The sequence below is a fragment of the Amblyraja radiata genome, chromosome 3 (genome assembly GCF_010909765.2).
Source record: "Amblyraja radiata isolate CabotCenter1 chromosome 3, sAmbRad1.1.pri, whole genome shotgun sequence".
Taxonomy (NCBI): domain Eukaryota; kingdom Metazoa; phylum Chordata; class Chondrichthyes; order Rajiformes; family Rajidae; genus Amblyraja; species Amblyraja radiata.
In genome coordinates, this window is record NC_045958.1 from 105,378,937 (window position 1) to 105,392,390 (window position 13,454).

General features: G+C 52.7%; 1 protein-coding gene across 1 annotated transcript in view; it reads right to left on the bottom strand.

The window, feature by feature from the left end:
- Window positions 1–246: 246 nt before the first annotated feature.
- Window positions 247–13,454, bottom strand: part of oxct1 (3-oxoacid CoA-transferase 1) — a 47,780-nt gene continuing 34,572 nt past the window's right edge. Inside the window, exons 11-16 of the mRNA XM_033018510.1 lie at window positions 12,983–13,031; window positions 10,709–10,781; window positions 7,046–7,121; window positions 4,641–4,730; window positions 3,363–3,440; window positions 247–393 (exon numbers count right to left, since the gene is read on the bottom strand). Coding sequence (XP_032874401.1) covers window positions 274–393; window positions 3,363–3,440; window positions 4,641–4,730; window positions 7,046–7,121; window positions 10,709–10,781; window positions 12,983–13,031 — 486 coding nt within the window. The 3' untranslated portion in view covers window positions 247–273. The remainder of the gene's footprint in view (window positions 394–3,362; window positions 3,441–4,640; window positions 4,731–7,045; window positions 7,122–10,708; window positions 10,782–12,982; window positions 13,032–13,454) is intronic.

Sequence of the window (13,454 nt, forward strand, 5' to 3'; positions counted from 1 at the left end):
GTTTCTCAGCTTAGCCGGAGGTTCTGAACTGGGAGGGGGGGAGGGGGGGGTGGGGGATCACAGATGGAGTTTATTCTGAGCAAGTGTGAGATTTTCAGAGGTCAAATGTAAGTGCAAAATATACAAATGAATGGCATGACCCTTAACATCAGTGATGTATGAATGGATCTTGGGATCCAAGTCCACAGCTGTATCCCTGCATGTGATAACAGCAGTAGATCGTGGTAAAGAGGCGTGTGGTACAGTTCCATTCATTAGTGACACTGCCTGGTCTCAGCCACAGATACTCACTGTGAAATTACACCCAGTACTCTTCTGCACCTCGTCCACTGTCACGCCTTCAAACACCTCGATCAGCGTCAGGCCCTTGTCTTTGCACACGTCGAAGACCGCCTGCAGATTTAAAGCAGATTTGCACGTGTCACAGGCTGGTGAAGGTGGCTTTTGGCACGCCGGCCTTCTGCCAGGGTATTGAGCATGGAATGTGTGAGAAAGAACTGCAGGTGCTGGCTTAAATCGAAGGTAGACACAAAATGCCGGAGTAACTCAGCGGGACAGGCAGCATCTCTGGAGAGAAGGAATGGGCGACGTTTCGGGTCGAGACCCTTCTTCAGACTGATGTCAGGGGAGTGGGCGGGACAAAGATTGAATGTAGGAGGAGACAGTAAGACTACTGGGAGAACTAGTTTAGTCCGCACCGACCAGCGATCCCCGCACACTAACACTATCCTACACACTAGGGACAATTTACACCTGCACCAAGCCAATTAACCTGCAAACCTGTACGTCTTTGGGGTGTGGGAGGAAACCGGAGCACCCGGAGAAAACCCACGCAGGTCAGAGGGAGAACGTACAAACTCCGTACAGACAGCACCCGTAGTCGTGATCGAACCAGGATCTCTAACGCTGTGAGGCAGCAACTCTACCGCTGCGCCACCGTTTCGACTGACTAGGCTAATCCCATGTGTCTACAGTTGGCCCATAGTTCTCTGGTGGGGAATGAAGGGACATGGATATGGACAATACCCAAGACAACTAACCTAAGGACAATAACCTAAATTGCACATGAATTTAAGAGGACAAGGGGGGGGTGAGAAAGACGACTACTAACAAACAAAAGACATTAGTGCAACACATAATCAGTCCCTTCATGGTGGTGCATGGGGTGTTATTGTCGGGGACTTGTGCAGGAAGCCGTCTCTGACGAAGCTCACAGTTCCTCCTCTGTGGTCTGACCAAGTGAGAAACGACGGTCGGAAATTAGTTTATTTTAGTTCAGGGATACAGCGCGGAAACAGGCCGTGTCTGCACCGACCAGCGATCCCCGCACACCCACACCATGTTACACACACTACGCACAATTTTACACTTACCAAGCCAATTGACCTACATACTGTGCCTGTACATCTTTGGAGTGCGGGAGGAAACCGAATATCTCGGAGAAAACCCACGCAGGTCACGGGGAGAACGTACAAACTCCGTACAGACAGCACCCGTAGTCGGGATGGAACCTGGGTCTCTGACGCTGCAAGCTGTGCAAGGCAGCAACTCTACCGCTGCGCCACCGTGCCGCCCCATGGCTGGCAGTTGCACAAAGTAGGGGGGCATCTCGAGTCGGCAGCGCCCCACGAGGCGTCGCCTGGTTATAATGGCAACAGAGAGCTGGTGGACTGGAGAAGCAGACACAGAAGCCAAGACTGTGGGCGGCACAGATGCAGGATCAAGGCAATAGCGTGAATAATGTTTAGTACAAGATAATGTCCAGCAAAGTCCAATCAAGGATAGTGCGAGGGTCTCCGATGGGGTAGATAGTAGTTCAGGACTGCTCGCTAGTAGTGGCGGGATGCTTGGAGGATGTAGTATAATTGTATCCATTTGCATTGCTTTTGCTGGCAGCTCAGTCCAGACTCGGACTAACATGTGTGTGAAAGAATTGTCCCCGAGATTCCTCTTAAATCTCTCCCCTTAAGCCCGTACCCTCTAGTTTTTGACTCCTCCACAGTGGGAGAAAGAGTATATTTATGCCCCTCATGACCTTGTACCTATCAACAAGGTCAGCCCTCAACCTCCTATGCTCCAGAGAAACAAAAAGGTCCAGACTATCCAACTTCTCCCTATCACTCAAGCCCGCAAGTCCAGGTAACACCCTGGAGTAACTCGGTGGGACAGGCAGCATCAAAGATCCTATAGCGAGCAAGATAGATCACTCGACGAAAAAGACGTAGTACGGTCATGGGCAGATTCATGGTTAATTTTCGGCCCCATTTCCGTAACCGGCTTCCGTCTCCGCACCAAAGATCCCATAGCGGAGCAAAGATACTAGTGCGGAGACGGAAACATCCTCGTAAAAATAAAAGTTCTTTGGCAAACATCTTCTCCTCATTTTCAGAATTTTAATTTATTAACACAAACTGTTCCCCCGCAACGTTGATTACACTGCGAGTTGGGTCGGGTTACTGAAATGGATGAAAAAAAGTCCCACGTTCCGCTCCATTGCGTACTACATGTCAGCCCATTGTATTTAGAAACAGTGGTCTATCTTGCTCCGCTATAGGATCTTTGGGCAGCATCTCCGGAGAGAAGGAATGGGTGACGTTTTGGGTGGAGACTCTTCTTCAGACGGAGAGTCAGGGGAGAGGGAAATGAGAGGTGCAGACGGTGATGTAGAGAGATATAGAACAAATGAATGAAAGATACACAAAATAGTTACGATGATAAAGGAAACAGGCTAGGTGAAAACGTGTTATAGACAATGAATGCAAGGGTTACCTGGAGAAGTCAATGCTCATACCGCTGGGGTGTAAGCTGCCCAAGCCAAATATGAGATGCTGTTCCTCCAATTTGCGTTTGTTCTCACTCTGGCCATGGAGGAGGCCCAGGACAGAGAGGTCAGTGTGGATGTCAGCCCAGATCATCACACAAACCAACCTCCCTTCCATTGGCTCCAACTACACCTCACGCTGCCTCGGCAAGGCCAGCAGCATCATCAAGGACCAGTCTCACCCTGGCCACTCCCTCTTCTCCCCTCTCCCATCGGGCAAAAGGTACAGAAGTGTGAAAACGCACACCTCCAGATTCAGGGACAGTTTCTTCCCAGCTGTTATCAGGTAACTGAACCATCCTATCCGAACCAGCGAGCGGTCCTGAACTACTATCTACCTCATTGGGGACCCTTGCACTATCTTTGATCGGACTTTACTGGCTTTACCTTGCACTAAATGTTATTCCCTTATCATGTATCTGTACACTGTGAGTGGCTCGATTGTAATCATGTATTGTCTTTCCGCTGACTGGTTAGCACGCAACAAAAGTTTTTTGCTGTACCTCGGTACACGTGACAATAAACTAAATTAAACTCTTACCTTATCTGTGATGATGCGGTTGACACACCGTTTCCCGGTGAGGGGTAACGTACATTTCTCCAGGATCTTGTGAACGCCCTGGGGAACAGACGATGATGTTACTTGACTTGTCAGAGGCAGCAGATATAGAGTCTGTGAACGGCTCGATTGTAATCATGTACTGTCTTTCCGCTGGCTGGTTAAGTAAGTAAGTAAGTAAACTTTATTTATATAGCGCATTTTAAGACAATTTGCATTGACCCCAAAGCGCTTCACATAATTTAAATAATAATAAGTTCCATAGAAAAAGGTTTTAAAAAAGAAAAAAAAAAAGAATAAAAATGGACACAACATATTAAAGAGTTCAACACAAACATCCCCCCACAGCAGAATCAAAACATTTCCACTGCGGGGGAAAGGCACCAGAAAGTTAAGTCCTCTTCCTCTGTGAAACATCCCGAGGTCAGGGCCCATCTGTGGCCGTGCAGCCAGTCCGATGATTTTCAGGGCCCTCTTGCCGCAAAGATGAAACATCGGCGTCGGGTGAAACATTCCTCACCGGCTTGGAAAAGTCTGGAGCGGCTGTCCCCTCCCCGGAGACCGGAGACCGCGGCACTCGTAGTCCTCCGGCCGCGCCGGCTGGAGCTCCGACCCCGGCGAACTCGATCTCTGGCTCTGCGGCGCTCCAAATCCAAATCCAGCGCCGCCCGCGGCCGAACGCCCGCAGCCACAGCTCCGCGATGTTGGAAGTCGGCGACCAAAGCGCTCCGGAGCTTACCGCACGGCGACCCGGTAGGCATCGCCCGCTCCTTGTTGGTATCCCAGCGCTGCGCCACCACCGCCGAAGCTGTAGTCCCGGCCGGTCCCGACAGGAAAACGCCGCTCCCCTTTCGGTGGTAGGCCGCGAGGACGGGGCGAAGAAACAGCACGGAGGGATGCTGCCTCTCTGACCAGGTAGGGAACTAAGAATAAAGTTTCCCCCTTCCCCACCCCCCACATAGAAGACCTCCACTAACATAAAATAAAATAAAGAAAGGTGTAGAGGCGGACTGCGGGCAGGCTGCCATACACAGACGGCGCCCACTCCCGCACATCCGCCATCTGTTAGCACGCAACAAAAGTTTTTCGCTGTACCTCGGTACACGTGGCAATAAACTAAACTGAACTGATTCAACCAAATGTCACCGTCACCCTGCCCGACCCAACAGCCATACATACGTCAACGGGACCAAGGGTAGATGCGTGGGGTAGCGGCACTGGGCTGTCCCACTGGCCACGCGGTGCGGTGCGGAGCCTCACCTTGACCGTGTGCTCCATGGCGACCACCACTTTGGTGTCTGCGCTGGCCACCAGGTCCATGGCACCGCCCATCCCTTTCACCATCTTCCCCTGTAACAAAACCGCGTCACATTAGACCAAACGTGGAGGAAGCAACTGCAGATGCTGCTTTACACTGTGGGCAGACACAAGATGCTGGAGTAAGTCAGCGGGACAGGCAGCGTCTCTGGAGAGAAGGAACGGGGGACGTTTCGGGTCAAGACCCTTCTTCAGACTGAGAGTCAGGGGAGAGGGAGCCAAAGAGATTAGGTGTGAACACAACAGATCAAAGCAGATGATAGTAAGGAAATGTAGAACGGTTCATTGTTGGCTGAGGGGAAGTTGACAACGAGGCATGCAAACAGTAAAATTTAATCAGGAGGTCAGTGAAACTAATCAGAAAACTAGGATGGGGGAGGGATGGAGAGAGAGGGAAAGCAAGGATACTTGAAGTTAGGGAAGTCAATGTTCATACTGCTGGGGTGTAAGCTGCCCAAGCGAAATATGAGGTGCTGTTCCTTCAATTTGTGTTGGGCCTCACTCTGACAGCGGAGGAGGCCCAGGACAGAAAGGTCAGATTGGGAATGGGAGGGGGAGTTGAAGTGCTGGGCCACCGGGAGATCAGGCAGGTTTAGGCGGACTGGGCGGAGGTGTTCGGTGAAATGATCGCCGAGCCTGCGCTTGGTCTCGCGGATGTCGCAGGAGTCGACACCTGGAACAGTAGATGAGGTTGGAGGAGGAGCAAGTGAACCTCTGCCTCACCACCCACTGAAAGGTGAATGATGTCGGGTGGGCAGAGGAGGCAGGGATGGTAGGGAGGGAGGGAGAGTCATGAACATTTTACAGTCATCTATCCCGAAACGGAACAGAATGAAAGTCTTGCTTGCAGCAGCACAACAGGAATGTAAGCACAGTACTTACACTGGACACCATAATAAACATCAAAAATAAATTCAATAAGTTAAAATATTATACAAACACAAAACCAATGCCTAAACATCGATGAATAAATCCCTCCCCTCCACAGACACAGGGCGGCATGGTGGCACAGCGGTAGAGTTACAGAGACCCGGGTTCGATCCTGACTACGGGCGCTGTCTGTACGGAGTTTCTACGTTCTCCCTGTGACCTGCGTGGGTTTTCTCCGGGGGCTTCGGTTTCCCCCCACACTCCAAAGACGTGCAGGTCTGTAGGTTGATTGGCTTGGTATGAATGTAAATTGTCCCTAGTGGGTGTAGGATCATCTTAGTGTGCGGGGATCGCTGGGCGGCGCGGACCCGGTGGGCCGAATGGGCCTGTTTCGGCGCTGTATCTCTAAACTAAACTGGCAAGAGTGCAACGAGAATTGAAAATATATTCACCCTTTATGGAGCGTATTTATAACCAAGCGCCTTGCCAAGTTTCGGCCCGAAACGTCGCCTATTTCCTTCGCTCCATAGATGCTGCTTCACCCGCTGAGTTTCTCCAGCATTTTTGTGTACCTTGCCAACATCACATGGTGCCGGGGTGACTGTCTACAGATTACTGGCGCCCCGACCATGTTCCCTCACTTCACCCCCGTTAGCCTGTTGTTGACGTTTCACAGGGGACAGTTGCACCCAACACATGCTCCTGCCGGGAACGCCGGAGTACACCAACCCTTCCCAGTTGGTCACAGCTGTACAAGATGTTGGTGAGACCACACTGGGACACCTGCCTGCAGTTCTGGGCGTCCAGCTACAGGAAGGATGGCATTCGGTTATAAAAGGTTGCAGAGGAGATTCACCAGGATGTTGGTTTACACCGAAGATAGACACAAAAGGCTGGAGTAATTCAACGGGACAGGCAGCATCTCTGGAGAAAAAGAATGGGCGACGTTTCGCGTCGAGGCCCTTCTTCAGACTGAGAATCGGGGATTAGGGAAACGAGAGATATAGACGGTGATGTAGAGAGATATAGAACTAATGGATGAAAGATGCAAAACAGTAATGATGATAAAGGAAACAGGCCGTTGGTAGCTGCGTAACTCGTTTTCAATTAGCACACAGCTAACAATTGCCCACCCACTAGGGACAATTTTAAAATTAGACCAAACCAATTAACCTACATATCTGTACGTCTTTGGAGTGTGGGAAATGGAAGATCTCGGAGAAAACCCACGCAGGCCAGGGTGAGAACGTACAAACTCTGTACAGACAGCACCCGTAGTCAGGATCGAACCCGGGTCTCTGGCGCTGTGAGGCAGCAATTCTACTGCTGCGCCACCGTGCTGTCCTGCAACAGCTGGAGATCCCACTAATGAGGCAGAACATGCGTGGCATTCCGGGGTCAAACATGCGCCGCATGGGAAAACGTGCATGTTGCAGCCCCTGATATACCGCGACATGGAGCAGGGCGAGAGCACTCACCGGAATCATCCAATTGGCCAGATCGCCGAACTGGGAGACCTGCATGCCTCCGAGCATGGTCATGTCGACGTGGCCCCTGCAAGGGTGAAACTGGTCAGTGGGGGTGCCCGGCACAGAGAACATGCACGCTACTGCTCTGCACGCACACGTGCACCACACACGCACCACACACACACAGCACGCACCACACACACACCGCACGCACCACACACCGCACGCACCACACACACACTGCGCACACATCGCACGCACACATCGCACACACCACACACTCGCGCACACACACATCGCACGCACACACCGCACGCGCCCACACACACACACGCGCCCCATCCTCCACATATACACACCCCACCCACCACACACACAAAACTACACCCACCCACCCTGTTTCCTGTAAAGACTCTATCCCCTACTCCCAATTCCTCCGTCTATGCCGCATCTGCACCCAGGATGAGGTTTTCCATACCAGGTCATCAGAGATGTCCTCATTCTTTAGGGAACAGGGGTTCCCCTCTTCCATTATAGATGAGGCTCTCACTAGGGTCTTCTCGATATCCCGCAGCTCCGCTCTTACTCCCCCTCCCCTATTCGTAACAAGGACAGAGTCCCCCCTTGTCCTCACCTTCCACCCCATCAGCCGTTGCATACAGCATATAATCCTCTGACATTTTCGCCATCTCTATCTTCCCATCTCCACCGCTTTCTGCTTTCCGCAGAGACCGTTCCCTCCGCTACTCCCTGGTCAACTCGTCCCTTCACCCCAATCCACCCCCTCCCCAGGTATTTTCCCCTGCTAGCACAAGAGATGCAACACCTGTCCCTTTATCTCCCCCCTCGACTCCATTCAAGGACCCCGACAGTCTTTCCAGGTGAGGCAGAGGTTTACTTGCTCCTCCTCCAACCTCATCTACTGTATCCGCTGTTCCAGGTGTCAACTTCTCTACATCGGTGAGACCAAGCGCAGGCTCGGCGATAGTTTCGCTGAACACCGCTCAGTTCGTTGGAACCTACCTAATCACCAGGTTGCTCAGCACTTCAACTCCCCCTCCCATTCCCAATCTGACCTTTCTGTCCTGGGCCTCCTCCATTGTCAGAGTGAGGCCCAGCACAAATTGGAGGAACCGCATCTCATATTTTGCTGGGGCAGCTTACACCCCAGTGGTATGAATATTGACTTCTCTAACTTCAAGTACCCCTTGCTTTCCCTCTCTCTCCATCCCTCTCCCTTCCCAGTTCCCCCACCAGTCTTACTGTCTCCGACTACATTCTATATCTGTTCCGCCCACTCCCCTGACATCAGTCTGAAGAAGGGTCTCGACCCGAAACGTCGCCCATTCCTTCACTCCAGAGATGCTGCCGGTCCCGCTGAGTTACTCCAGCTTTTTGTGTCTACGCCCAGGTCTACATCCACCTACTCACCCCATCACACACTCCCACACACACACTCACGTCCACACTCATGCCCACACACACACACACTCACATCAGCCCAGCCACACTCACACACTAACGTCCAAACGCACACTCACACCCACTCACATCAGCCCACACACACACACACACACACGCCCACACACTCCCACAGGCACACATAAACCCACCCCGTCACAGCAACCCACACACACCCACTCACTCATGCGCGCACACCCCACAGGCGCGCACACCCCACATGCGCGCGCGCACCACACACGCGCGCGCGCGCACACACCACACGCGCGCGCAAACCACACGCGCGCGCAAACCACAACGCAGTCCGCTCTCGCAGCCACACACACGGCGTTTCTTGCACCATACACAGCGCGCGCGCACGCACACTCGCGCCTCTTTCGAACCACACATCGCGCGCACACCACACACGCGCACACCACACACGCGCACACCACACACGCGCACACCACACGCGCGCGCACACCACACACGCGCACACCACACACGCGCACACCACACACGCGCACACCACACACACGCGCGCGCACACCACACAGGCGCGCGCGCACACCACACACACGCGCGCACACACACGCGCGCACACACTACACACACGCGCGCACACCACACACGCGCGCGCACACCACACACACGCGCGCACACCACACGCGCACACACACACACAAGCGCGCACACACACGCACGCGCACACACACGCACGCAGACACACACAAGCGCGCAGACACACAAGCGCGCAGACACACACAAGCGCGCAGACACACATACGCGCGCACACACACACGCGCGCAGACAGTCAGACCGACAGACAGATGCACACAGAGAGACAGTAACACACACACACACAGTCTGCTGCATAGACTTCACTTCCCACATCCTCGGCCACCACGGAAGCCGCAAAACCACAGCGGGAAAGACTCATCCGGGAAGGCAGCAGCAACAACAGAGTGCTGGAGGAAGCCAGCGGGCCAGGCAGCATCTGCGGAGGCAGTGGACGGATGATGGTTTGGGTCGGGGCCCTTCCTCCAGCATTGGCAGTTCCTTGTGTCTCCATTTACAGACTCGAGCTCCCTTCCTTCACCTGGACCTGCCACACCGATGACCATATTGCTGCTGGTTCCTGCTCTAGTAAACCCCCCCCACTCTCACTTCCCTCTGCCCTGCATCCAACTAGTTCCTTCCTCAATCTCCATCCCTGTGCTGTAATGAGATGTACGGGGAAAGTTATTTTTTACACAGAGGGTAGTGGGTGCTTGGAACGCGCTGCCAGGGGTGGTGGCAGATACGAGAGTGGTGTTTAAGAGGCTTTTAGACAGGCTTTGCAGGGAATGGAGGGATATGGATCACGTGCAGGAAGAGGAGATCAGTTTAACTTGGCTCCATGTTTAGTTTTAGTTTAGTTTTGAGATACAGCCCTGTGGCCCACTGAGTCCGCACCGACCAGCGATCCCCGCACACTAACACTACCCTACACACACTAGGGACAATTTACATTTACACCAAGCCAATTAAACTACAAATCTGTACGTCTTTGGAGTGTGGGAGGAAACCGAAGATCCCGGAGAAAACCCCACGCAGGTCACGGGGAGAACGTACAAACTCTGTACAGACAGCGCCCGTGGTCAGGATTGAACTGACGCCTTGAGGCAGCAACTCTACTGCTGCGCCACCGTGCACGTTAACGTGGCTTCAGCACAGACATGGTGGGCTGAAGGGCCTGTTCCTGTGCAGTTCCCAATTTCAGTTTTGCTTCCTAAATTCAAGATTGTGGTGTGCAATTTAATTTCTAGGTACTTAGACGCGAGCGCAGTATGTGTCCGACACAGGGACTGGTGTATCAGAGGGACCATTGTGCTTAATCATACGGGACAGTGTGGAGGAACTGTACCCCGGGTGTGAGCCTGTCGCCCACCACCCCACCAAATAGCTGCCACCTCTAGCCCACCCATCGTCCCATCACATCGACCCAAAACATCACCCATCCATGTTCTCCACAGATGCTGCCTGACCCGCTGAGTTACTCCAGCACTCTGTGAAACATCACCTATCCATGTTCTCCACAGATGCTGCCTGACCCGCTGAGTTACTCCAGCACTCTGTGTCCACCTTCTGCTGAGTCGGTAGTCCCACCTGTGGTCCTGTCAACTGCACCTCAGCCCCATCCAAGACCCCCCTCCCCCCTCCAGCTTGGTACCCTGCCGCGACCTGACCTACCCTCGGATCATGGCAAAGGATTCATCGCTGGAGAAGAAGGATGCCCCGGGCAGGACCGTCACCGTTTCTTTACCTGTCAGAGAGAAAGTTCACCTTTCATCTCACCGCCTCATCACGTTCTCGTACACTCACACAGTGAGGTACAGCTACAGTGACAATCTTGCCACGCAATGACAACGACTGGCACACACACTCAGACAAACACACAGACACACATACACTATCTGGGCGGGCACGGTGGCGCAGCGCTAGAGTTGTTGCCTCACAGCTTTTTCAACGCCAGAGACCCCCGGTTCGATCCCAACTACGGGTGCTCGTCTGTACGGAGTTTGTACGTTCTCCCCATGGGTTTCCTCCCAGATATCTGGTTTCCTCCCACACTCCAAAGACATACAGGTACAATTTGTAGGTAAATTGGCTTGGTGGAATTGCATACTGTTCCCAGTGTGTGCAGGAGCCGTTAATGTGCTGGGATTGCTGGTCGGTGAGGGCTTGGTGGGCCGAACGGCCTGCTTCCACGCTGCATCTCTAAACCAAACTACAGTGCCCTCCATAATGTTTGGGACAAAGACCTATCATTTATTTATTTGCCTCTGTACTCCACACTTTGAGATTTGTAATAGAAAAAAAAAATCACATGTGGTTAAAGCGCACACTGCTGTAATTTCTACATGGTGAAACCAAAATGTATAAAAATGGCCTTTATTAAAATCTGACAATGTGCACTTTAACCACATGTGATTTTTTTCTATTACAAATCTCAAATTGTGGAGTAGAAACAAATAAATGATGGGTCTTTGTCCCAAACATTATGGAGGGCACTGTGATTGATTGAAAGATACAGCATGGAAACAGGCCCTTCGGCCCACCGAGTCCATGCCAACCATCGATCACCCGTTCACACTAGTTCTATGTTATCCCACTTTCTCATCCACTCCCTGCACACTAGCGGCAATATAGACAGGGCCAATTAACCTAACCCGCACGTCTTTGTGAAGTGGAAGGAAACCGGAGCACCCGGAGGAAACCCACGCGGTCAGAGGGAGAACGTGCAAACTTCACACAGACAGACAGCACCCGAGGTCGGGATGGAACCCGGGTCTCTGTCGCTGTGAGGCAGCGGCTCTAACAGCACAAGACAGTGAGAACAATGACTGTGGAACTAAAGTGCAAGGATAAGTAAGCTGCCACTCACCCCATCATTTGTGTGCTAGCTCTCTGGGGGAGGAAATAGTCATCTCCAACTCATTTTCCACAGGGGAGAGGAAAATCAAGGACCAGGGGACACATTTGGAGTATCCCAGGAATGAGAGGGGTAACATATGATGAGCGTTTGTCAGCACTGGGCCTGTGCTCGCTGGAGTTTAGAAGGATGAGGGGATGGAACCTCATTGAAACGTACCGAATAGTGAAAGGCCTGGATAGAGTGGATGTGAAGAGGATGTTTCCACCAGTGGGAGTGTCTAGGACCATAGGCCACAGCCTCAGAATTAAAGGACATTCCTTTAGGAAGGAGATGAGGAGGAATTTCTTTAGTCAAAGGATGGTGAATCTGTGCAACTCATTGCCACAGAAGGCTGTGGAGGCCAAGTCAATGATTTTTTTAAGGCAGAGATAGATAGATTCTTGATTAGTACGGGTGTCAGAGGTTATGGGGAGAAAGCAGGAGAATGGGGTTGTGTGAGAGAGATAGATCAGCCATGATTGAATGGCAGAGTATTGATGGGCCGAAAGGCCTAATTTTGCTCCTATCACTAATGAACTTATAGTGTTCAGTTTTGGTCACCCTGCTAGAGAAAGGATGTTGTCAAGCTGGAAAGGGTGCATGGGATTTACGAGGATGTTGCTAGGACTAGAGGGTGTGATCTATACGCAGAGGTTGAGTGGGCTGGGTCTTTATTCCATGGAGCGCAGGAGGATGAGGGGTGATCTTATAGAGGTGTATAAAATCATGAGAGGAATAGATCGGGTAGATAGATGCACAGTCTCTTGCCCAGAGTACGGGAATCGAGGACCAGAGAACATAGGTTTATGGTGAAGGGGAAAAGGTTTAAGAGGAACCGGAGGGGTAACTTTTTCACACAAAGGGTGGTGGGTGTATGGAACAAGCTGCCGGAGGAGGTAGTTGAGGCTGGGACTATCCCAACGTTTAAGAAACAGTTAGACAGGTACATGGATGGGACAGGTTTAGAAGGATATGGGCCAAGTGTGGGTCAGCATGGATGGGTTGGGTTGAAGGGCCTGGATGACTGTACTCGGGGGTGGAGGGCTCACCTGCATTAATGAGATCAGCGTCCTCCTCTCCCTCCAGAGGGTAGGGGCCCTGGAACGAGAGCGGTGGTTAGAGAAACTTTCTTCCCACCACCTCTCACTCCCTCCTCCCACTCCCCCAGCCCCCCACCCCATTGCGGGCAGGCCCTGGCATGGATGAGTCAGTCTGCCAACGGTCATGGCCTTTGGCCCTCCCATCACCGGCTCACACCCCCTTCCCTCGTTTCAGCAGCACGCAAGCACACCCCCACCAGCCCAGGCCTGCACTACCCCCTTCCCCTGCTACCCCCTCACCAAGCCCAGCTCCTGACCCCCTCACCCCATTGCCCACCCGTTACCAGAGCCAGGTCGTGAGCCACCCCCCCCCCCTTTCTCCCCTCCCCTCCCAGCTGCCCGCCACTCACCTTCTCCTTACCAAGCCCAGCACTTGACCCCCCCCCTTAGCTACTCCCACCCTCCCCCACTACTGCCCGCC